At 40.6% G+C, this 25,656-nt stretch overlaps 2 protein-coding genes across 4 annotated transcripts; one reads left to right on the top strand and one right to left on the bottom strand.

Moving 5' to 3' along the window:
* Window positions 1-2,934: 2,934 nt before the first annotated feature.
* sgcb (sarcoglycan, beta (dystrophin-associated glycoprotein)) lies at window positions 2,935-7,484 on the bottom strand. Of its 2 annotated transcripts, none has more exons than XM_030050193.1 (6): window positions 7,385-7,484; window positions 5,519-5,728; window positions 5,176-5,361; window positions 4,856-5,047; window positions 4,583-4,714; window positions 2,935-4,332 (listed from the first exon to the last, which is right to left on the bottom strand). In XM_030050193.1, exons 1-6 carry the CDS (start codon window positions 7,397-7,399, stop codon window positions 4,132-4,134), a joined length of 936 nt encoding a protein of 311 aa, XP_029906053.1. In that variant the 5' UTR covers window positions 7,400-7,484; the 3' UTR covers window positions 2,935-4,131. The 2 variants fall into 2 exon arrangements, with proteins under 2 accessions (XP_029906053.1, XP_029906054.1); XM_030050194.1 differs by lacking the exon at window positions 7,385-7,484 and adding an exon at window positions 6,852-7,003.
* spata18 (spermatogenesis associated 18) lies at window positions 6,942-14,793 on the top strand. Of its 2 annotated transcripts, none has more exons than XM_030050191.1 (13): window positions 6,942-7,015; window positions 8,420-8,761; window positions 10,119-10,224; window positions 10,338-10,453; window positions 10,816-10,934; window positions 11,440-11,535; window positions 11,647-11,781; window positions 11,922-12,153; window positions 12,275-12,433; window positions 12,575-12,750; window positions 13,051-13,174; window positions 13,278-13,349; window positions 13,676-14,793. In XM_030050191.1, the coding sequence occupies exons 2-13, from the start codon at window positions 8,675-8,677 to the stop codon at window positions 13,730-13,732; spliced, it is 1,479 nt and encodes a 492-aa protein (XP_029906051.1). In that variant the 5' UTR covers window positions 6,942-7,015; window positions 8,420-8,674; the 3' UTR covers window positions 13,733-14,793. The 2 variants fall into 2 exon arrangements, with proteins under 2 accessions (XP_029906051.1, XP_029906052.1); XM_030050192.1 differs by having other exon boundaries at window positions 6,991-7,015; window positions 8,654-8,761.
* Window positions 14,794-25,656: the final 10,863 nt, after the last annotated feature.

Genomic DNA, 25,656 nt, shown 5'->3' with positions numbered 1-25,656 from the left:
TACGTGCTGAATCCTCAAAATATGCAAAACAAATAGAGGTCAGGGCAGCACGGGTAAGACCCTTCCTCAGTGTGCAGGGTTTGATTACCACTGCACACTGAGAAAGGGCATCTTGGCTGAAATGTCTCTGCGGCAATAAAGATATTATTATTGGAGTGCTGTCCTGACGTCTATGCCTATTATAATACATCAAATCTGAAACAACAAAGGGTCATAGTACTAAAGTCTAGTGATTCAGGTATTTTGATGACAAGATATTAGCAGTATTACCCTGAGCTGGGCTAAATCCCTGAATGCCTGTGAATGGAGGCTGGTAATCAGGTTATGTTGTAGGTGTAGCTCTTTCAGCTGTTCAAGGTGGTTCAAGTCTCCCAGTTGCACAGTTGAGATCCTGTTGAAGGAGAGCTGCAGAACCTGTAAAGACTTGCTACCTCCAAGCCCTGGTTGACGGAAAACAAGAGCTTTAATAAGAACTTGACAGCAGAGAAGACAGTGTGGCTCCTGTGAAGAGAGCAAGGGATGAAAGTGGCAGGTTTGTGATGATGATGACAGTGGTTTCCTACTCACCTTTGTCCCTTACTACGTGACCCAACCTTACTGGGTTTTACAAGATGAAATTGATCTGTATTTGAGTGTACCTATAAAGCCACTTTGTTTGCACTACTGTAATTGTTGCTTCCAGATTCTTTCTAAGTCTTAAAAACATAAAAACTCTACACTCTCAATGCTAGGTTAAAAAAATGTTTTTTTCCAATTAAAATCATTCAACAATCAATCCCTATAATATGACTTCACATTTCTCCTGAGCTGTTTTCAATATGCACACGGTATGACTAATTAAAGGCTAAGAATTTTTTTCTTGCTGCTCAGTCTCTCCTGCTGTCTCCTCCTTTTCTCTAGTCTGAGACAATCTCACTAAGACTGCTGGGCTGAAATAAGGCACTGTGGGTCTGTGCTTCATTAGAGAGGCGCTGAGGGCTCTGTGAGCTGAATACCAAACAGGAAAGAAGTCTATGACTGTCAACAGAGCTCTTGCTAAGCAAATGGGCTGTCCACACTTTTAAAAGAACCTGGTGAATACAGTTCCTTGAAGCATCCATATTTTCAACCTGTCAGTGGGCATTCTATTCAATAAAATGATGTACGGAAATGACTCCTTAGAGGTACAATCATTGGATGTTTACGCCTACTTATGGGCCATTGGAATGTCAGTGTCAATAAAACCTCTCTGTGACTGGCTGTAGGTCGTACAGTAATTTGTTAAATGCATTGTGTCATTATCTGTGGAGAGTTTAATCATTTACAAATAGAGCAAAGTACCAAAGATAAAGGGTATCTATTACTCAGTGTTTGTTTATTTGATGAGTTTGATATGAAAACATAACAAGTGAAATACACAAAGCCCATTGAGGTGTTCTTCTGTCATAGAAAATTAATAATTTATCTCTTTTTAGAGGTTAGGTTGAGGGGGAAATGTGATGTCTTGGCTTCACCATGAAGCTTGTGAACTGGATTTGTTTTACACTGACTCTTGGACATACCGACAGCTGATCTGGAAGTGTTTGAGTGTGAGCTGACTGCTAATGTAAATGTGTCAAGATGCTGCATTACCTACCAGACTGTGTCTTTGTTCAAGGTGATTAACCCCACCCATACCAACAGCTTCTGATCCACTTTATATACTGTGCAAGCTTATGTCAATGAAGTCACAAAACTCACAATGTCAAGTTCACCAACCATTTAGAGCAACGTTGCATTTCAGCATGCCTGTGTGTACTAGGACAGTGTTTTATTTGTGGGTGTATGACAGACTTACCCTCAGGGAGTTGAACTAGCTGATTCCTCTCAACAGATAGCAGCTGCAGGGCGGGGGCCCAAGATACACATCCCTGGCTGCTCTCTGGTCTCCAGCGATATGGACGTCTCCCACTGACATGGTGGCTTCCCATGGTTCTCGCTACACAGAGGGACAGGTGTGTGATACTGTTGTTTCCCAACCATACCTTCGTGAGGTTGAGATGCGGGTGGTGGAGTGTTACAGAGTTTAGGAGGTTATGAGACAGGTCTAGCTCTGTGATGGTGGCCTGGATGAGTTGTGGGGCCAAAGAAAGGCCAGAAGAGGAGCAGTTCAACAGGGGAGCTCTCTGACAGAGGCAGGGTGCAGGACAGGCAGGGAGGGGAGGGGAGCACCGGAGCCCATGGGAAACAAGGAGCAACACAAGAGCCAAGAATGGCCCTGGTGTCACTGCCATCACAACCTGCCTGGTGGGCACAGATAGATCAGGAATGAGACTTAAGAGTTCTGCACAACAAGCCACAGTTAAGAGACCTTTAGAAAAATAGTTTAAGAAAGACAGACTATGTGTAATATAAAACATATGCTAGAGAATGAAAAAAACGCATTCAGTATTACTCTTAATCACATGACACTCTATTCTCATTAAAGTCCAAGCAAATCATTAAGTACAATACTACAAAAAAAAAAGAAGAAATAATAATAATAATTTCATAAAAAATTCATTTACCTGTGTGTCCGCACTCAGTTGAGCTGAAGCAAAAACTTGTGACTGTCCGTTCTCCACCCTGGTTCACTCATAACCTAACAACTTTGACTTTGTCTCCTGCAGCACCTGATCAAAGTCTGGAGTGTATATAACTATGTCCGGTCATACATGCACATACCCAAAGATGTCATTAACTGTTATGGTGATTCCTTCAATCATTCACATGGCTGGTTAATGTCTTACTGTCATTGTTTTCCTCATACTTCTTAGATAACTGGCTTTCCAGAAAAAAAGCTGATGACAAAGAGAACCATGCCCTCACTTATAATTAGATAATTCTGCAGATACTATTTAATATAGTTAACATAGACAAACACTAGAGACCTTTACTCACAAAGTGGTAGTAGAAAACTTGATTGTAACACAGACATTCAAACATATAATTCTTTATTGAAACAAATTTGGCAATGAAATCCTGGACAGGTTTTTTAAATAAGGGTCATTGCCATTTTCTCTTTTTGACAACAAAATTTCCACTTAGTAAAAGCAAAGACACTCAGAAAGTTCCTTCACAACAGGCATTTAGACTGTAATGCTTTGAGAATAATCACTTCATTTCAGGACATTGTTTGCAAGCTTTCAACATAAGTAATGAATGTTAAAAAAACAGACAAGACAATCCAAGGCAAAATAAATCAAATCTCAAACTTCTACACTATATTGCACAAAATTCATACCACTCAGTAATACAGATTTCAAACCAAGGTAACTGTATGATTCAAACTGGCACATGACCTTCATTAACATTTAAGATCTGTAGTGTAATTTAATCATTATTAATATTAATTTGAAGTGTAACTTATTTGTTTGTCAAATAATGTTTAATATTATACTAATTAAATGTACAAAACGTATTTTTGGAACAATTTTTTTTTTTTACATTTCAGTATAATCCCTTAGTGCACATGTGCATTATGCAAAGGCAAAAATGTGTTTAAAGAGATCTACATTTGACCTGCCATTACCAATAACTGATGGCTTAAAATGTTTCCTTTTAGTCACAATTTGTCACAAATCTGCAGTTCATTAACTATTATTAAATAATAATAATTGTAGTGTAGTGTAACACTTGTGTCAGTGCTTGATAATGGGGAAAGAGCTGCCAGAAACAATGAACACCAGCAAATAAAATTCCAAGCAACTTGCCCTGCAGGGTTTGGGTATCAATAATACTGTATGAAGATGCAAAATGGTAACTGCTATAGCTTGTAATCCAAAACAGCTGGCGATGTAAACCACAGTAAAATACGAAATAAAGGAGTGTAAAGTGCTGCCATTGTAACATGTATTTTAGATGCAGTCAGCAAAACCTACAGAGCAATTAAAATACTTCAGCGCTTACATACAGTATATATATCTTTGGCCAAGTGGATGATTCATAGAGTAACACAATCTCTGTTTGGCAAAAAATGAACAAAACAAAACAAGGAACAAGAGGTTTTACAGGGAGGCATCATTACATGTGAGTTGTGAAGGGCATCCTGTGGTTTTAATTTGCAAGTGGTTCATCTGATGTCGGTGGTGGCTGATCTCTGGGCGATTATACAGCAGATCCTATTCCAGTCTCTTAGTGAGCTGTTCCACATGGGTTGTCTGACGTCTGGCAGCCCATGTTGGGATACTTCACCTGGACACGGAACAGAGTCCCGTCTGCACACATGCACAGCTTGTACCTCTCCAGCCCCTCGTCAAAATACACATCACCTGAGGAGTTGGGGATGCGGGTAGCATTGAACATAACTGACCCATTCAGGATAATGCTGTTCTCCTGCAGAAAGAAAAATTCTTCATCCATCATTTGTAATATTTTTCATCTTAATCAGCTTTACACAATCAGGCTAGTGTGCACAGATATATAACACAGGAACAATTAAAAGCCGCTGTCCCAACTTTATACAGAAGTACCAAGAAATGTCCTCCTCCATTTAATTACTCAAGTAGCCCATCATAATGTGAACCTACTAGAATACATCAAATCACAGTGTCAACTGGGCATATTCTCTACAATCAATACTTACAGCCCTAAGCTCAATGCCTCCACCCATTTTGAACTCCACAGTCCGACCCATGATGTTAACCCCCTCATTGCCACGAATGATAGCCTTGCTGTCCCCTTTGATATTCAGGTCATTTGATGCACTGCTGGTGATCTGAAAACAGAGAGAGTTATGGGATGTGCCATCTCATCAAATAATATACATGGCAATTTTGCGCATTCGTTGTCAAACACAAACAGTTCAAGAATAACCATTTTGTCTTGACCATGAAGCACTTATGAGCGAGACACACACCCTCTCTGTGGAAGCCTTTTTCACGCTGAGCACTTTGACTCCTTTGGGCAGATGGAACTCGTGGTTTTCAAAGTCTGTGCTGAAGAAAGTGGTCTGTGTACGGGGGTCAGTGAAAGATATGCCGATGTCACTGACGATTGAGGTCTTGTCCTTCTCTACACTCAGCTTAGTGGTGCCTTGCTGGAAAACAACCTGGAACAAAAACACAGTAAAAAAAAAAAAGAGCAGAGCAACTTTAGAAAAGTGTTTTACTATCAATGTTTCAGTTCTGGCTTGCATGTTTTCAGTTTGCTTGGTAAGTGTTTTGTGTTGTTTCTCACTGGATTATTGTTGCCAGTAATGACTAGGTCCTGGTCTTTCCGGCCTCCTACTGTGCTCTTATGCAGAGGGTGAACGATGCCCATATCCGCCTTCTGCTTGAACCGCAGTAGCCCAGTCTCATGGAACTCCATACTGTCACAGCCATTTGGGCCAATTCGGATTACTGTCCATATTACCAGGGTGATCTGAGAAATGGTGAATCTGTTAGTTTTTTTCAGGACAATAAAATTCCTCATTTATGACACAATAAATTAATTTTATTTATCAACTCTGTAATGGAATTTTCAGCTGTTTTAGCTGTGTGTCTGGACAGATAAGTGCATTCTGGCTTGCAGTACTCACAATGAGGTTAATGAGGGCAAGGAGGAAGAGGAGGACGATGATACAAACGGCCATGTTTCCCTTGCGACCTCTCAGCCCAGTCTTATGAAGACGCTCCTCCTCTATGGGTACATAGCCGGCTTTGAAGTTACTGTTGTGTTCCTTGTTGATGTTGCGCCTTTCGATAGCCTTCTCCCGCATAGACTTCTTCACTGGCCCATTGGAGCTCTCCTAGAAAGCAAAATAATCTCTAAAATGCAAGACCACCACTCACTGATACACTACATTAATATTACTAATTTAGTGTATTTGCTAGGGGTGGGGAAAAAAATCCCTTAAGTATCACAATTCTTTTTATAATATTTTTAACTGATTTTATTGCTTAATTGATGCAGTAAAGATATTGGTATCATAAGAAACTAGGTGACCTAAGGTATCCATTAGTACCAAGAATGTCATGCAGGTAAATTAGTGTTGTTGCCAAAGGGACTAAATATTGCTCCAAAGTTAGGCTAAATTTTGGTGAGGGAAAATCTTGGTATGGCCATTTTCAAAGGGGTCCCTTGACCTCTGACTTCAAGATATCTGGATGAAAATGGGCTCTATGGGCACCCACAGATCTCCCATGTGCAGACATGCAGACCTTAGGCTAATCCCATGCAGTTTTGGGCAAAAACCATGCAAGTTTTTGCATGTGGTACAAATGTGTTATTGTGTCCTATTGTAAAATGTATTTGCAACTACTGTGGCCTAAACAGTCTTGGAGTTGGATTAATTGGGTTTGACCAGAAACCTGAGGATTGTGGATTCAGCGAGCCCAATTTTATTCATGTGTGATGATGTTAGCCGTCACAGTCACCATTTGACTGTAGTGTAGTGACCGCTTTTTGACATCAATGTATAAACCTACTGTGACCTTTAGATTACTCACAGCTTTATGAAACTTTGCATCTACAAGCTAGAGGATAACTCTAGCTTGTAGATGCAAAAAAAAAAAAATAAAAAAAAAAATAAAAAAAAAATTACAATACCCGGTAAATGGGATATCGAATTGCAATACTTGGAGAATCACAACACTTACAGATGGCAATACATATTGAATCAGCACCCAAATATTGTGATAGTATTGAATCGGGAGATAAACATATCATCTCAGCCCTATAAGGTAGCAAAATTATTACTACTTCAGTTTTGGTCTTGACAGTGGCTTAAAAAAAATCACTGCTTTTGTAATCATCCAATGAATTTTCCTAAATCCATCTCCCATCAGCAGCCCTAGATGTCTGAAGGTGAGGATGCAGCCATTGACTTAAGAGTGCAAGCAACGAAAACAGTAAGTAAAACATTAGCTTACTTTAAAATGAGTAATGCGTAGTGACTACTTCTGCTTGAGGAGACTCACACAGACTCGACACTCTTTTCAAAATAAAACTCATTCTTAGCCTTTAGCTGTTCCTAACGTCTCTCTGTGCCTCCGCGGAGGAATGCGCCCAATTAAATGCCCGCGTCGTCCTGTCTGTGAGTATTTACTAAAAATAAATGGCACTAATTTCAGCAGCACTCAACACACTCAACTCGACAATAACGCTATCACACTGCATCGCTAATATGGCCTGTTGTTTATACAAAAATCACTGCGCTGTCAAACAACGTTAGCCCATCCGCTGAAATTAAGCTAACGCCACTGTGCCCATTTTGGTGAAACTGGAGAGTGCCAGGGCCAGCATTGCAAGCATTACTCTATTATACAGCCAAGAAAAGACACAAGTAGTTGACTTTTCGTTTTTCAATTAAGTATCGAGACCAGCGCAAGCCGACTTGTCAAACAGCAGAGAGGCAGAAAGCAGTGATAAGCAAAAATAACAACAAATATTGTGCATAACGGACCTGTTCAGACGCCATGTTGGCCCTCCCTCTCCTCCTGTGTTTGTCCACTAGGGGAATGACAGCGGGTCAGACCACTTCTCAGCTTTGTCACAGAGCGAAAAAAAGGTTTTTGGACCAAGTATATGAACGATACTTTCCTGTAGAAAATAAGTACGTAAAATATGAGACAGACTTGTATTTAAGGGTGTTTCTTTACGCTAAGATGGCTTAAATAAGTTACATTCCCATGTAGCCTTAATGTAATGTAAGATGGTCCATTCCAAGTTCAACTGGCCAATGACGGAAAGATCCCAAAATAGAAAAACACACATGTCCATTCATATTTTCCATAGATAAACGTGCAGGCGGGGTGTAAGGGAGGACTTGGTTCTTTTATCCATACCATGATCTAGATTTATGATTGTTAACAGCAGCCAAAATGGAGAGGTCAAAATAAGTCACATAAAAACGCATAGAATGGCAATCTAAGTGTTAGCGCTAAAAAGGTCAGGATTGTTCCCTCTTTAGATGAATTTGGGATTTTATTTAAACACTGTGGCAATTGCAGACACGACTGTGTGTGCATTGCCATACACACAATGGCATGTAGCCACTGAAGATCATCCTCACAGTATGGTTTCGAATGGAAATTAGGAAATCAATAATATTCGTGCAAATTTCCCATTGGGACGTTTGTTTTTGTGATGCTTGGATTCTCAAAATGTATTGTGACCTTTTCTTTAATTTCCCCCCTCGAGGTATCCTTAAAGGCTATAACGATCCTGTCATAAGGTGTTTCTATAGGAACTTGTTTGTATTTCTGTTTGCATATTCCTACAGTTTTAAAAGTTTGTATTCTGTATTGCATTCTTTTTAGAGATCTTTTTTAATTGCCTTAACCAAGCACTTTATTGATTGGCCGGGCTGTAGCTATCATGTAAGACGATTTGCCGGCCGGAAACAACATGAACCTGTTACTGACCCAGTCACTCGGGTTGACGCTGCAAGCCTGGTGTCGTTTGACGGTATGACATTACAATCGCATTCACATCATAGGGGAGAAACCTGCAGAAGATGGACTGCCTGGATAGGACTGAAGTGTGTCTGTAGTTTTTTCCCCACCGCTGATCATTTCCAGCAGATTTGGTTGCCACTGGTTGCTACAACTGAGGCGGTGCCTGGCATCTGCGTCGAAGGTGTAAAAAAAAGCGTCACGGACAGGAATTTTTACTGCACTCTCCAAGATTAAAGCCCGCACTGTTGTCCCTGGAGCTTTTTTAAACCTTACAGGATTAGCCAGAGGGGACGGACATGGCTGACACCTTAAGGAGACTGGTGAACACATCTTCCTTCAGCGTTTTGCAGGACAAACTGGAGAGCTGGCACCAAGACTATCATGTAAGTTCATCAATAAGTCATCCCTGACCGAAATCTGACCAAACCACTTATCATCGGTCCTGGCCAACCTGATGTTCTGTCAGAATTAGCGATTAAAATAGTAGCCTAAACTGAACTTTGCATCCACACTTTAAACCTAAACAATTTCAGTGTACAGATCACCCCCAACCCCCAAATTAAAAATTGTTCTGCTCACTTTTCCTGACTTGGTATAGTTTTTTTTTTTTTTTTTTTTTTTTTTTTTTTTTAATCTGGTTCTCGCTGCTTTTTTTTTATTTTGAGTTTATTGTTTAGGGTATGACTGCATGCAATTGGTGCAACAATTGGAATATCTGAAATAACGAAAACATAATTTAAAACACCACAGTAAAGGAACGCACTTGTTTAAATTACATTGATTTTCCGGCAGAGTTTGGTTGCTATGGACGCCAGTCGCCATGGTTACGATTCGACTAAAGATCCAGCAGTTAACAGCAAGATAGTTCACATCCCAGTCCGTAGACCTTGTGCGCCATGGCTGCACCGTCATAACACGGGGAGCAGAAATTATCTGGCTAAAATCATAATAAAATCAAACAGCAGGTTAACTAGAAAATATATATGACAGGCTATTTGTACTGCATATTTTATTACTGACACCAGACCTCACTATAGTAGAAAAAGGAATAGAAACACAACATATGAAAAATAGAAACCCATACTTCACATGGTATTTAGATATATGTCTCATATAGTTATCTATCTATTCTTATATGTTAAGTTAGCAGTTTTAAAAGACATTAAGCAGAAAGTTATATGGCTATGGTCTCAATATAGATATTGAGACTAAAGTGGAGATAGTCTAGCGGGATTTCCTGTTGACGAAAGTAGGGAGAAGTGAGACCTCTTGATTTGTGCAGCTACTCTCTGACTAATGATTTGGTCTTTGAATTGTAAGTCTGCCCCCATCTGTCTGCTGCACCTCTCCACAAAACCTCTTTTTCCTGTGCATACCATGAAATATAATCTGCAGCGCAACTAGAATTTTAAAGATAGACTACATTCAAGACTTTACATCATCCAACTATTGGACTGTATTATTATTTTCAACTTTTTAAAGGATCTTTTTCAATGTGTGAACAAACCCTTTACAGGTTGCAAATAAATGCAGGCTACAACTCATGTTTACCTATCACATTTGAAATGTCACATGTCCAACAACACATTAAAGAGTGAAAAGGTCTTAAATTGTTATGTAAACAAAGACAGTAGAGTAAAGGAGACTCAAACAAACTGGGGTGTTAAGTTTTTGATTTGGTACACAGTAGAACACAAATTTTGTGTGCCCATTATTGCTTTTCATTTTTCACCCTCTCAGGTGATTTCATGTGACCAGAATCTGAATCGATGCTGTGAGTTGATTGAGCTCACCGCCAAGATCCAGGGTGAGCTGTTCACCATCCTCAACCACACTGCCACTGAAGGTATATTTTTACACTACAGCTGTTTCTCATAGACCTTATAAACAAGAAGGACAATCTCTCACTTACATTATTCACCACAAACCCTGTGTAATGTCTGGCTTGACATGGCTCAGGTGGACACTATGCTGGAGTGGACACTCTCAAAACACGCCTGCTGCCGTGGCTCGGAACGTGCTTCTCCATGGCGAGGCCCTCAGTCACTGATGACACCAGCCTACAGCTCATCCAGGTGACTTCATCTGTTTGTGCACATACAGTCACACTCACATCATTCAGTGGACAGATTTGTTGATTAAATGTTCCATGAATACATGCACTGAAGTATATGCATGTAGTGTAGGGCTTGGCTTGAAGCCTCATCCACATCCAGCAAAATTGCCCAAAATAGTCAATCTGATTGAGTTCAGGTCAGTTCATTTCTATTCTATTCTTTTCTCTTCTGAGGGTTCAGGTCAGAAGGTGCCATTTTGTTTTCTATAAACTGTCTATAGATAAAGCTTAAAGCTCTAAATAACTATAACTATAAATAAAGCTATAAAGGGTTTTCAGACTGTTAACAGTGGTAATGTGGCTGAAACATTTTATTTTCAGGAATCAGTGGAAAAGGACAGGAAGATCAGGGAGCTCTCGGTCTGCCATGACAGCGACATGCAGAAGATGGAGACTCAGCTGTGCTCCACTCGCCTCCAGTTGGACTCCGTCAAAGCAGAGTGAGTCTGCTATAGATAAGTCTACATGTCTAATGTTTAGATTAAAAAATGTAAAACTGCTCAGTCAGAACAACCCCTGAATTTGGTTTTAACAGTTTATTGAACTAGAATATAGTTCTCATTCAAGGATTTCATAGCATTCTCTTAAAAAAAAAAAAAAAAATCAAATTTAAGCAGCTGACAGCTGGGGGAGGTAATGTGTGGACAAATGCAGGAGAATTTTCTTGGCACACAGCAAACCACCGCTGCCAATTAGACGGTGTGAGTACCAGCACAGTTTTTAAATAGACTGCCCAGTTGTTTGAGATTGTGTGAGATTGTAACAGGCAGAAGCAGACAAACGGACCGAACCTGCATGGCTCATTTGTTCAGATTAAGTTCAGATGATGGAATAATGCTCGGTATGGATGGAACGTGATGCACAGGAGGATCCATTTATGTGATTTGAAATACAGTACTTGCCACCTGTAACATGATTCTTTAAATCTTAATACTTTTATAACAGATTGGCTGATGCTCACATGGAACTGGATGAGACAAAGAACAAGTCAGCAACCACTCTGCTGGCCACGGAAGATGAAATATTACAGCTAAAAGCAGAGTGAGTGATACAGTGAAAGGCTGCCATAATGCATTTTTGCAAGATGCTTTATACATTGTATATCCTTCTCTGTTACTTGTGTGTGTGTGTGTATGTTAATATATATTTCAGTTTGCGTGCCGCACATGAGAAAGCGGAGAGTTATAGGAGGAAGCTGGACACTCTTGATGACTATGAGCGGCAGATTCGTTTGCTGAGAGAGGAAGTATCCTTCTTGACCACAGAGAAGGCTATGCTGCAGGAGAGGTGAGTGCATGTATGCACGCACACACACACACACACATACACACACACACTCATGCACACTCACACAGACACACCACAATATAGAATGATTTTTCGATCAATGGATGTGCTTTTTTGGGATTTATTTCCGCCTCTACCAGGTTGGTGAGAAGTCGTTCTCCGAGCCCCTTGCCCAGGCGCAGCCGCTCCTACAGCCCCCTCAGGAGTGAGTCCCCCACCAGAGCCCAGCTCACTAACTCCTCCCGCCACGCACGCCTTGTGTCTCGCTTCAGTGACCTGTACGCTGTTGAACGTCTGGAGGCCCAGAGCTTGCTGCGACGCTACATTGATGACTTAGAGATGGTTCAGAAAATCATCTTCATTGCTGTCATGGTATGACTGTAGTTAAACTGGTGGGATGTACATGTTGTAGGATGACTGCAGTCTTGCAGTACCTACTGCAGGCTTGTCTGAATGTGGCTCCACCACTGTTAAGTATATTTGCATTTCTCAGGAATCCTTTCAGGCAGCGAAGCTAGCTTACCGTCAGTTCAAGCTGCGTGTGAGGAAGACGTTGTCCCCATCCCATCATGGACCAGAGAGTCTGGAGGATGCAGCTGTGGACTACATCGTCAGAAACCTGGACCTTTATGATGTTCAGGCCAGCGTCAATGTAGGTCTCATATCTGCTCTGATGTATATAACAAATATGAGGACTTTTGACTATTATAAAAAATTATGTCCGAAATGATGTAATTTGGTTGTTAGTTCAACAAGGGAGTGCATCTGACTGTGTATTATTTTATCTCCCTAGGAAGTTATCAATGCCATGAATGTTAACCCGCGGATCTCCTTCCCACCAGAGGTGGACTTTGTCCTCATCAGTAATTTGATCAGGGAGACATGCAGGGTGGCCTTCGCCATGCAGACTCTGGACCCCCCTCTTGACCTGGCCTTTGCCAACAATGGAGAACTCCACAATGATAACAAGTCAGTCCTGTGTGTCTGTGCACCCATGTGCCAACCGTGCGTCAGGCTGAATTTAGCCCTTCACAAGTGGTTTTGTCCCTCCCATAAGGCTCCAGAGAGTGTACAACAATCAGTGTACTGCAGCACTGTAGCCTGTCACTCAGGTCAAATTTCCCAAATTAGTGCTCCTGCTTTAACTGATCATTTGCTATCCTGATGACTTGATGTCATGCTTAACATATAGATGGCACTTGGTCACATTGCTAGCATGACTTTTCTCCCTCATTGTCATCACCTCCTGCCTCCCTCTCTCTCTGACAGGTATCGTCGTAGCTATGACTCTGAGTTTACTGCCCCTCTGGTGGCATACCATGTGTGGCCAGCTCTGATGGAGGGAGACACTGTGATGGTGAAGGGAGAGGCAGTGACCAGAAGAGGCGCTCTGGTACAGACAACGCTGCCTTTTCCAAAATACAATTCATCCATGAAATAATGTACGACTGTCAGATGGGGAGAGTTATGTATACATGGATATCTGTGTTTTCTAGTGGAGGAGTAGAAGCCGAAGCAGGAGTGCCAGCCCTATGCGCTCTCGCTCTGTCAGCCCAACTCGCAGCCTGGTAAGTATCTGTGATATTTGACACTCAAACCACCCAGACAGCGACAGTAGGTAGAGGTGCGTTGTAGTATTTGGTAGCAAAACTGATTGCATGTTTTTGTTTGGTTTAATGTTGATGCACTACTCATAAAATATAAAATTAAAAATCGTATCACTCTTTCTACCAAATAACATGCATTCACACCCATGGCTTCAAGGGTAAGTACATTAACACATCAGCTTTTTTGACTGAAAGTGCATTTTAATTTACTCCTAAATTTCTGGAAATTTTCCTACATCTTCTCTTTTTTTCTGTTTTCTTTTCTTTTTTCTGTCTTGTGTTTTCAGGCATTTAACAACAGCAGAAGCCTGTCTCCTGGACGCCTCACAGCCAGCCGACTGTAAGCCAAGGCACAGCAGGACAAAAATCTACACTCCTGTTTCATGTTAGGGAAACAACATCTGGTTCAAGTCTTGTTTATCTACTGGATTACAGCTTTCCTTGTTTGTTTCCACTAAATAAAGCATTTAAAACCCAAGACCCCAACAGCACTACAGGCTGTTCAGAGTTTACATCGTGGGAGCTCAGTTTTATATGATCCTGATTAGCTAGAGGTTAGTCCATCTCTGATAAAGTGTAGTAATCTGGCAGCTAACTGTACTGGTCTCTTAGTTTACCGTATTTAGTGTGAAACTTGATTTGGGTTAGTTTTAGTATAAGTATTTACATGATCAACAGAAATGTCAAGTGATTTGTCAGAGGAAAACTAGACCTGCACGGTAGCACTTTCTTAGTCTGGTAGGTATCACTATAGGAACCATATTGGATCTTTGTCCCTTATTGACTTTTTTCCTCTCTTTATATATCACCAAAAGTAATGTTCACTTCTCCTATGTCAACTTTCTGTAGAACATATGGTGCTAAAGGTCAGCAACAACTCCAACTCCAAAAATACTTGAGTGACTGATATTGGCTACAGCAAGTCCAAGTGTTACTGGTTGCTGTGGTTTTTGATGTGATTTTTTTTTTCTTTTTGGTGCTTTGGTTTCATATTTTGATAATTGTTCTGAGATGCAAGTGGTACCTTGTGTGTTTTCATACGTTTTATGTTAACATGGTAGAATAGTAGGTAATGGATAGTAATGAAATGAGTAGCTGGAGAAGATACATTTTTATATTTTAATTTTCCAAATAATAGTGTAGATAGTATACACAAGTTGGGTGAGTAACTACTTATTTTGCAGCAACAAATTCAATATCTTGAAAAAGCTGTTGTTGTTTTTCTAATTTACAGTTTTGTTTTGAGTTACATGTACTGTAAATCGCCACAGAAATCATAATATGCTATAGTACTATACATAATTTAGCCTTGACTGGCTTGAACTCACCAAATATGAGTGAGGAAGATAAATTCATATTGATTTAATTTGTTGGGTGTCTGAGTGCTGAAAATATTTTTGAATGTGCCTTTAATTATGACTTTTTTTTTTTTTTTTTTTTTTTAAAGAGGAATAAAAACAGAAAACATTTCATTACCTACCACCTTGAAATGCCTGGGACTTTACTGAAGATATTCCATTGTCTTTTATTGTTTTTTTTGTTTGTTTGTTTTTGTTTTTGTTTAACTGATTGCAGATTTTAAATTCATATGATGCTGATGCTGTGACATTTTCATTTTGGAATCACTTGATATGATATGACTACCAAAGAGGAAGTGAAAATCTGTTCCCCATGTTTATACAAGCAGAGTGAGAGTTATCTGCCACAGGACTGATACAGTATATGGACAAAAGTATTGGGCCCCTGTGGAGTGAGGATTCACGCCTCTCTATCTGGCGGTCTGATAGATGAGTCTGGGTTTGGTGAATGCCAGGAGAGCGTTACCAGCCTGACTGCATTGTGCCAACTGTAAAGTTTGGTGGAGAAGGGATAATGCTATGGGCTTGTTTTTCTGGGGTCGGCCTTGGCTCCTTAGTTCCAGTGAAGGGAAATCTTAATCCTTCATCTTACCAAGACATTTTGGACAATTTTCTACTTCCAACTTTGTGGGACCAGTTTGGGGAAGGCTCTTTTCTGTTTCAGCATGACTGTGCCCCAGCTCCATAAAAGCATGGTTAGGTGAATTTGGTGTGGAAGAATTTGACTGGCCCATACAGAGCCCTGACCTCAACCCCAACCATTCTCCAAAATCTTTTAGAAAGCCTTCCCAGAAGAGTGGAAGCTGTTATAGTTTCAAAGGGGGGACCAATTCCATATTAATGCCTATGGATTTAGAATGGGAGGTCATAAAAGCTCCTGTAGACGTGATGTGAAGGTGGCCCAATACGTTTGTGCATATAATGTGTCAGTCCCAGTGGCGGGCCCTGTCACTTCTCTCAGCAATATGCTTCATTTGAACAATAGATGTCGCTGTTGCTCCATCCTTAAGGTCAACTCAAGCTGTGAAGTTGTTGCAGTGGTTGCAGCAAAGTTTCTCTGCAACAAGGTTTCTTAAAAAGCAAAGTTTGAAGCTGTCCTTGGACTCTCCGAGTTTCTGCTGATCTGCATATTTTAGCTAATCCATGTACAAGTGTTTAATTAGGGCCTCGGCATCGACCTCATCAACTCTCAGAAAAGAGAAACAGTGGGCAAAACTTTAGCACAACAGTAAATGTGTGTGTGTGTGTGTGTGTGTGTGTGTGTGTGTGTGTGTGTGTGTGTGTGTGTGTGTGTGCATGTGTGTAATCTGAATGAACCTAGCAGCCCAGTGGTGATTCATATTGTGATCTAGCATTCTCAGCCAAGTTCTTGACACGGTCTAATTAGCCCTTGCTCTCTCCAGGCCATGCCCTGTCCTGCACCAACCCTTCTCACCACACAAACCCATGACACTGTTGGCTCCTCAACCATATTCAACATCCAAATCGAGGCGTTTGCTTCACAGAGCAGAAACTGAGCTGTAACATGCCGCACCACCTCCAGGGATGCGAATGATTAAAACCACTGGGTTCATTCAGTGACCACTGCTCTAGTTTGTTGATGAGATACAGAAGCCTAGTGCTCATTTGTTAATTGGCTGCTATTCTGTAACGTTGATTAGAGCAAAAAAGAGTTCCTTTGTTTTGTTGATCAGATCGAAAGCTTGTTAATGTAATGCTGATTGCAATTCAATGAGCAGCGTTTATCTTTGTGCAGTTTAGATACTGATTACAGATTACATGGAGGCCTTGTAACCACAGTGATTAGCAACCCACATCAGAGGATGTGTGTTGCTTGTGTCTGTGTCTGGAATAAAATACTTATGTAGCTGCTTGAAAAAAAAATCATGTAGAAGAGAGCTTAGTATTCCCCATGATATAAGCTTATGGCTGAAGCCTCACAGAAAGAGAGCAAAATATATGTTGCGGTTTCAGTGTCATTCCACTGTAAACATAAATTCTACACTGACTTATATGTCAGCTCTCTGGAGACAATCAACCACACTCAAGCATATCCTCACTAAAATGCAAAGTGTCCTTATTTAACCCTTGCATTTATGAGCTAATGGGTGTTTAGAGACTTGGGGAATATGTAAAGGACAAAAAAAATGTGTAGAATATGCAGAAACCCATGTCATGGAAACTTTCGCCATTGCTCCTCAACACATTCCCACATGAAGAGTGTCTCGTCTGATCCACAGTGGCTCAGAGAGGTCCTGGCTCCTGGGACCAGGTCCAGCCCTACTATCATGATATACTGTATATGGGAGTGAGCCCGTAGAGCCTGTCCTGGCCCAGTTGTCCCTCTGTGAGCCAGCAGAATGTTTACTCAGGTGTGTTGTGGCCAGCTGCGGTCATGGAGGGTGTAACCGCAGACCCTGGAAATACTGGATGGATGGATGGATGGATGGAGATGGGAGAGAAGCTCTTAACTGGTTCTGCTTGGTCTCTACTGGAGCTTGATCTACAAAAAGCGTTCAAGATACGAAAACATGATGCACGGAGGACAAATCAAGAGATGTAATCCTCTACCAGGTAGGAAGGAACCTACAGGCAGGTTGTGGGTTCCTTCACTGTGTCAGGTGGCTGCACATGTGAAAAAGCCCCTCAAACATACCATCTCTGACTAAATAACATCCAATGAAATGTCCTTAAGATCTACTATTTTTACAGTGAATACATACTGGTGGTTTTTTTTTTAACAGTTCTGTCTTAAAAGGCTTCAATTTTTGTGCAAGGACAAATTCTCAAATTGTGGGAAATTGTGTTCAAGTACTTTTATGCCAGATACACATTTGATTTTTTCCCCCCTTATTTGTTCTTTCACACATACAAATATGAAAGGACAGAGAGGGAGAGAGGGAATGAAGCCTCCAAATCTGGATTTAGCCACATTCTGGTAGCAAAAACAGTGAAATTAATGTTTCCCCTGTGACCTGGGTGACAACAACTCTGCAGATGCTAGAGGTGAAAAATTAATCCATGGTCCAAACTGGAGAGGCAGTTGTAGAGGAAACTCGCTCCATACAGACTCAGAGCTACAAGTCCAACCAAAGTTTCCAATTTGGTCTCAGAACCCTGATTCAGCACCGCTAGACCGTGCGATGTTTTCCTTTGAAATGCTCAGGGCCTTCCCTAATGCGCTCAGCTCTGGCCAGCCTTGAGTTTCTGGAGCTTGAGCATGAGCAGCCACCCTGATCCCACAGGCAGCAACATTAACGGGGCTGTATATCACCACACATGATGACATGGTTATGGGTGACCAGACTACAGTGCATAAATCAAAGACCATATTAAAAAGAACGAAGGATAGACAGAAAGTATAATGTAAAGGATGGGGAATACGAAAACACAGAGGGAACAAGAGAGGAGCAGTAGTCAGAGACCTAACAAATCATTCTTTTGCTGGCAACCAGTAAACATAAACATTTGTGTTGTGGATGTTTTATTGTATTTTGTCTGGCATCTCATTCCACAGAAACAGCAGCAAAGGTTTAGGGCTGAGGTGTTGGTGACTGGTAAAGAGGGCTTTTCAGACATTTTCATGTTCCAGACCCCCAAGTGGACTTTCATTAAGCCATGGATCCCAGTTTGAAGTAGGGTTGGGTATTGGCAAGGTCTTCACAATACAAAATATACCACAATACATGGGTCATGATACAATTTGTATCATGATACTTTGCAATATTCTTCAGCACTGACCGAACATGTACACATAGAACTTAAATTATAACCTATATAAAACAAATTATATAATAAATCAGGAACTCAAACTATTTAATTAGAAAAGTAGTAAATTTGTATTGACTTTTTTTAAATTTTTAATTTTTTTTTTTTTTTGCAAAGCTTTCACTTAGAGATGATTCTTCCCTAGGGGCCCTGATATTTTTACAGAAATGCTGAGAAAAAATGTTATAAAAATAAAGAGAATTAAACTGTTCAGATGTCATACTTGAACACTGACAAATACATTCAAAGTACTGATATTAAAATAGAATATTAAAATGATACATGGTATTATAACAATTTCTTGTTATTTAAATTATAGCGACATTAAATAATTCAGCATTTTGCAGGCCCTCTGAGGGCCCCTCAAGGAACCCTTGGGGTGTCGCTGAGCCCCTCTTTGAAAACCACTGGGTGAGAGTGCTGTGCTCTTTTCTCTGACAGCATCAGCCTTCAGTGGAGGAGTCACTGAACCACTGCTGCTTGTCAGACCCCTGTATCTCTGAGAGAGGTAGGCTGTCGTGGCCCTGCCAGACTGTTCAACACATCTGGAATAGAGCAGGACTAACTCCTATACAGGAGGATGCACAATTTATGACAGGACAGAGAAGCCAGAAGGAGGGAGAAAGACAGAACCCATGTGACTGTAGCTTCATGCATCAGTGCATTGTAGCGTGTGGATATTATAAGTTTAACACATTGACAAGTCAACCCCACCCTCTTCAGTCTTTTAATTGACAGAAAGCCCAAGGGCCCTCCCTTGGCACTGCCTAGTTTGTGAGGTCATGGCGGGGCTGGGAGAAAGGCATCAGCTCCATACTGGCCCTGGTTAAGGCCCTGATGGATCCTGGGGACCAAAGTACAAACAGGCGTGACAGCACAACATTTTAGTTCAAGTGATGTCAGATGTCAAATGGTCATATTCTGCCAGAGATACCGCAGCTAAACACTTCCTTCCTCTCTCTCCAATGACTATCACATCTAAAAAATAGTACTTCATCTTTGGACACCCTATTTCCCAATACGGACATTTGTCTAAGCTGCTTCCCCTTCCTGTTCCCTCATCAATTGTGCATCTGGGCTGTCACAGGCAATGACAGATTGAAGGTTTTTGGAAGTCAAACGATTTTCTGAGCTGTCTTCAAAAAGCGTATCACTGGTTAGTGGTTTCAGTTCTTAAGAATTTGAAAAAGATTAATTAAAAAGTGCAGAAAACAGAGAGCACCGTGGGCCTACTTGTTTGTTCAAACAGTATTTTTTTTCTTAATGAAGTCAGTAAAGCCAGTCTCCAGCAAGCTGTCTGGATGTGGTCCTGGTAATCATTCACCCTGCCTCTCATCATCTTCAAAGAGCAACAGCACACAATGGGCGCCCTAAGTGAGGTGATTCGGTTTGTGTTTTTCCACAGAATAGTTTTTAACACATCATTAAAGCCTCAGAGGCTGTCATGACCTTTCCTCTTTGTTTAGGGCGGGAGGGATCAGCTGAATGTCAATGGATTTTGAACAGTTTGCTCTGCTTGGCAAGAAAAATCCATATTCATCAATGATGAAAACATACCTCAGCACTGCTAAATGGAGATGTCAGTCTAATAAATGAAGACACAGGCATGGCTTACTTTCATCTCACTCAACAGTCCAACTTCCTGTCACATGATTGAATCTGCTTAGTTTGCAGGTATGCTGCAGGGAAGCGCTCCTGTTACTGGTTGTGTAACTGGTGTCCATCACCGGGGCAATAATTTAAAGTGGGGAACCCTGCCTGGATGCTGGAATGTTCTATATAAAAACACATCTGGGCGATTTGTTTAATGAGAATTGCAGCCATCCATTACACTGCAGAGCAACTCTGGCAGGGCAGACTGCCGTTGATGCAGGTGTGAGTTTCACAAGGTTACTGCTCCACAGGGACTTGTTGCACTAAGCATGATTTGATACTCTCACGGAAACAGGCGATCAAACCCGGCGCCAATCTCGTGTCCGACTGGCCCCAGTGCTGAACACCCTTACCCTGTAGACAGACAGACAGACAGAGGGAGAGAGAGAGAGAGAGAGAGAGAGAGAGAGAGGGGAACCAAATGTTTGTCACAAGTGGATCTGAGAGCTGGGAGTAACAGTGGCCTCATGGGGGGGTAAGTATAACAGGCCTCGTCATATGTTAAATGTTAAATATATAGAAACTTTTTCATGGCTGTGGCTTGACCCTCAGAGGTCAAGCCAGTCTTCAAAGCTCTATTGAGCAGCTGTTAAATATCTTATACTTACTCAAACATACAGTTTTTCCTGTCTGTCTCTCTCTCTCTTTTGTCTATTTCTGTCTCTAACATAAGATTTTCTAATCTCCATTTGTGGGAAGTTAAAAGTAATGAAAGATCATTTTTTTCCCCCCCTCACACAATTTTTCAAAGTAAAAAAGACATGAGAAGGCTTTATAAAAGCAAAAGAACATTTACTATGCAATTAAACTTGAAAAAATGAGGACATTTTTCTCTGTATTTTATCTGATATTAAGGTTATCAGATATGGCAAAATAAAAAATAAATATCTTGCCTTAAGGACAAATTTGTGCTACTGGATGATGATTCATGAAAATGGATTAATCAAGGAGCTTGAAGTTTGTACTGTTGAGATTTGAGCTTCAGACCACGCTTACTAAATGTCACCACTAGATGGCAGGTTAACCTAATAATTCGGCTGATTGTGAGGGTATTTTGCAAACAATGGCATGCAGTGATTCGAGTGAGCACCGCCTGATAAATGGCCACATCCTCTCAGTTATGGCGAACCTCTCTGTTGAACTTGAACTTGCTAATGGCAGCACTGGGACGAGCGCGTTCCAGCTGATCTCCTATGATGGATGCACGTCTGTCTGCCTGGACTCCCGCGAGCCAGCACAGGGTATGCAGTGTGGGGACATTCAGGACTCTTGTCCTACCAGCTGCCCCTCTCCTTTGCCCTACAGTCCATCCCCAGAAGGCACAGGAAGATAAATATTTCTTCTAGGAAGGAGAGATGAAACACAGGGGGAGGTGGGGGGAGTAAGAATAGCAGGAGGCTGCAGTGGCTTCCACTGACCCAGGCAAATGTCATGGTCACTGGTCATGACTTCAGCCGTCAATAACTGTTCTGACCAAGGGGTTGGTGACTTGGTTGGTGTGGAAAAAGTCATAGGGTGTGGGGCACAGGAGAACCCTGGTTTCTCTTTGGTGGAAATTTCCAGGAGGGCAATCTAAAGAAGAACATATGGCAAGAAGTTACGGGAACAAAGAGGGTATTCCTGTAAGGAAGATGCCTGCAAGAGACTATTTGATTTCTGTATATTATTGTCATGTTACTGAAATCAGAGCTTTAGATGTAAGATGATATTACATTGTGTGCAAATAGCTCCAGCTATTTGCTTAGCTGGAGCTCTAATCTACTGTCTGTGTACCAGTGAGTGTGTAAGACAAATACCTCTGCAAGACTAGGTGGTCTTAGTGATCTCAGCTGTGAAACGTGTTTCCAGACATGTGACAATATGTGGCTGTTTTGTGCGTGTGTGAAGTGTTGCTATTTGTTTGCTCAAGTGTCTGAACTTGAAATTTTTCAAACTGTGTGTTTGCTTTAACTGTCTATTTGTGTGCATGTGTGTGTGTGTTTGTGTGCTTAACTGTGTTTTTGTGTGCACACGTGTGTATGTGTGTGCATGTGCGCTGCATTCGTCCATCCACTCATGTCTCAAATTTGCTTATGTGCATCTCAACATTAATGCTCACATATATATATATATATATATATATATATATATATATATATATATATATATTGTTTCTGTTAAGATTCTTTGTAAGGAGATCTAATTCTTTTATTTATCTATTCATGTAACAAGACGAAAGTACAAACAATTTTTTTTTTTATCATGGGAAAGAATAAAAAAAAAACCTAAGGATTTGAGGTTAAAAAAGATTAAAACACTGCTGAAAAACTCTTACGAAAAAAATCAAAGGAATTAAAAGTGATGCATTCACCTTCTGGTAAACTGAGACAGAACACATAAACACGTACAGCTGTGGTTCTCTCTGAACATCAGTTAGTGCAACTAAATAGTTTGTAATATGATAGAGGACTCTGTATATTGATCTGCAAATACAAAACCCTATTGCTAAAATACATATTGCTGTTGTGTGAAAACCTTTCATGTTTTCACCACAACTGAAGCATTACATGCTCTTCTACTCGTTGAGAAAATTCTCAAACATGTCAAGTTTGTGGAACACTTAAAAAAAAAAAAAAACACTTGGATAATGTAAAAAAGGCACTTTTGTCAAACCAGCTATTTGTCTTTGCTCCTAAAAGGCACATTGGAGATGCAAGACTGTCTCGACAACAAGCCTGGGAAAGGAACTTGGACAACTCACATAAAAGAGAATAAAAGAGAACAGCATTAAAGTTGCACTAGGCAAGATCTGATGTAAAAATTCAGCCATCAAAGAACAGCTGCAATAGCAAAGTGTCCCATCCCACCTAATTGAGATCTCATTTATTAAATTTATTTGCCCAGCTGAAACTTTGCTGTCAGGTATGTGCTCTTCTCTGCCCACAGATGAACTTTAAGAAACTTTAGAGTGAAATACAAACTGTCTCCTAAACAGCGGTGAGTTAGCTCTTCGCTCAGAAAAGGCTGAATTCACCAACATTAGATCTTTCACTCCTTGCATCCCTGTGGTTTGCTTTGGTGTAAAGTGATAACAGGCTGGCTGAGTCGGTGCTGTGTGAATTTTGCTGACAACATGCCACATGATTTCTGGGTATTGAAGTTTCGGTTTTTCATGTGAACAAACAGTTTCCGCTCACTGCCATTAGGAGCTTCCAATGTGCAAATTAGCCCACTGCAGCTTTGAAGGTGAGCAGTCTCTTTGCCGTTCTGAACCCTGTGATATTGTTTCTCTTTGTTTACTAACAAATGCATCAATCATTTATGGAGCTTGTATATAGAACTGACGTAACACGGGCTAAATCTGGACTACTGCATCACTGTTTGATGCAGATTCCAGTCTGGCAGTACAATGTTTTAGGAGCTGACTCACAGGCACGTAAGGAATATAAAATGAAAATAAATAACAAAAATAAAAATTCATAGAAACAATTTCATTGTACAAACTCACTTCTCAAAGTGCACATCCAACAAATGGCTATGACTATCAACAACACTCCATAAAGAGATAACATATGTACCTGCATGCTCATCTTTTTTTCCTGTAAATATGTGGGAAGTTTTGAAGGTAAACACACCGTTTGAGGTTGACAACTGCAATATCGTTGTGGCTGCAAATTGCCAATACGGTTCTTGAATTATTTTAATAAAAAATTAGGAAGATAAAATCATCAAATGCTGAAGCGTATATAACACTGAAATTTCCAGATAAGTCAAAACAAACAAACAAACAAACAAACAAACAAACAAACAAAAAAACACTTGGGAGCTGTCTTTGGCTTCCTGTTGATTTCACCTGGAGCAAAGTAACATGTGATGCCAATCTGGAAAATTTCCCAATGTCTCAAAAGCCACTAAACAATAAATAGCATCTAGCCAGTGATTTCTATCCTACAAGATGAATAATTTCAACATTAACCTCTAGTATAATACTTAAAGGCTTGTGGGTTTCGCTCAAAGCTTTATTATGAACACCAGTTACAATAGCTTCAGTATGACGACTGAGGATTCCACTCTTTTAATCAAGTTACACAACCTTGGAGATTTCCGTTTCAATGAAGAATCGTGGTTGGATGAGCGCTAACTGCCTTGTCAGTTCTGGAAAATTTCTGTAACTGAGGGAGTGTGATGATGAAGAGGGAGCAAGGAGGCAGCAGAAATTATGCACTGGATTGTTAATCTGCCCTGAAAATAAGAGTCATACTATATGGAAGCAGTTGCAGCTTTACTGGCCCTATAAGCTCTCTTTCTGTTTCAGCCACAGAGCAATTCAGCAGATTGTGTGTTCTCACTGACAGTGTTGTTTCGTTGTGATATTTACTCTTAACATTTCAAAATGTGTGGCAATGATTTATTGATGTAAAATGCTACACAGCGCCTTTCATAAACGTGCCTCTTAAATAATGCTTATGCTGTTGCTTGCAATTTACACAGACACTTGCATTACATTTGGAATTACCTCTCCATGTAGTGTTATCCTGCTCTCTGTGCAGTGTCTACGGTGGGCTTTGGTATGAACCCTGACTCTGTTTAGTGATGGGTGGTGTTGCTGGAACAGAGCTCTAGCTGTAAATGAGACTGTCCATCTGGGGGCAGTCAATCCTAGAAAACAGGCGTAGGCAAGGCTTCCACACATTGCAAATCTGGTATTTTAAATCCGACATAATTATTACCTACATATGCCGCCCAAAACACATAATGTTCCTCACACAGATGATGAATTCATGTCCTGTATTTAATGAGCATAATGCAAAGAGAATTTTTTTGTATCATCTGCTGTCATTACAGCACTGCAAAGTATAATACTGCAAATGTTTTTTTAAACATTGTATCTATCTATTGATTGATTTATATCACAATTTGCTTTAGTAACACTATTTGACTAGTGGCATTAAAACTAGTTTTGAATTGAGCTGAGCTGAACAAAGGTGAAAGGGCTCTGAATTTGATTTTATCAGTAAACTGTGAGAGTGAGCAAGATCGGTTTGGTAGTTATGGTGAAATTGGACATATGAATGCATCAGACACATGTCCTTGATGATAAATGTGCTGTGAAACCTTTTGTGTAACATCTTCTTATATACTTTTTTTTTTTTTCCTCTATAGCGAGCACTGCTGTCATGTTGCTGGGCTCACAGAGAGAGACGGAGAGCTTTTTAGTCTGCGGCTGACACACTTAGAGCAACACCGAGTCAAAAAAGAAGCAGTCGGAAAACTAGATCAGGGGACAAAAGAGACAAGTGTTTGAAAAGAGACAATGGAGAATGACTAAGCAGGTGTGTGTAGGTGAGCAGGGCACTTTGTCATTAATAGAGAGATTAGATTATAGCCCTGGTTAAAAGTGTACAGCAGTCAGAGATCTTTATTTTACTATTTCAGTATTAGACAAGTGTTTTTAGAATCACACGTATACTGCACATTGTAATTTTATAGTCATTATAATGTGAAACAAG

Source organism: Myripristis murdjan, chromosome 4 (genome assembly GCF_902150065.1).
Source record: "Myripristis murdjan chromosome 4, fMyrMur1.1, whole genome shotgun sequence".
NCBI classification, from domain to species: Eukaryota; Metazoa; Chordata; class Actinopteri; order Holocentriformes; family Holocentridae; genus Myripristis; species Myripristis murdjan.
Note: the sequence above shows the minus strand (reverse complement) of the source record. Positions and strands in the feature narration are given on the sequence as shown.

What these genes read in the sequence shown, in the direction of transcription:
- sgcb (XM_030050193.1), bottom strand. An exon ending in TTACTGGCAACAATAATCCA is followed by an intron (nt 5,048 to 5,175) that starts GTGAGAAACAAC and finishes TTTTTGTTCCAG; the next exon opens with GTTGTTTTCCAGCAAGGCAC. An exon ending in GAGGCATTGAGCTTAGGGCT is followed by an intron (nt 4,333 to 4,582) that starts GTAAGTATTGAT and finishes TTCTTTCTGCAG; the next exon opens with GAGAACAGCATTATCCTGAA.
- spata18 (XM_030050191.1), top strand. Translation starts at nt 8,675, where the DNA reads ATGGCTGACACCTTAAGGAGACTGGTGAACACATCTTCCTTCAGCGTT. An exon ending in AAGGCTATGCTGCAGGAGAG is followed by an intron (nt 11,782 to 11,921) that starts GTGAGTGCATGT and finishes CGCCTCTACCAG; the next exon opens with GTTGGTGAGAAGTCGTTCTC. An exon ending in TGACCAGAAGAGGCGCTCTG is followed by an intron (nt 13,175 to 13,277) that starts GTACAGACAACG and finishes TGTGTTTTCTAG; the next exon opens with TGGAGGAGTAGAAGCCGAAG.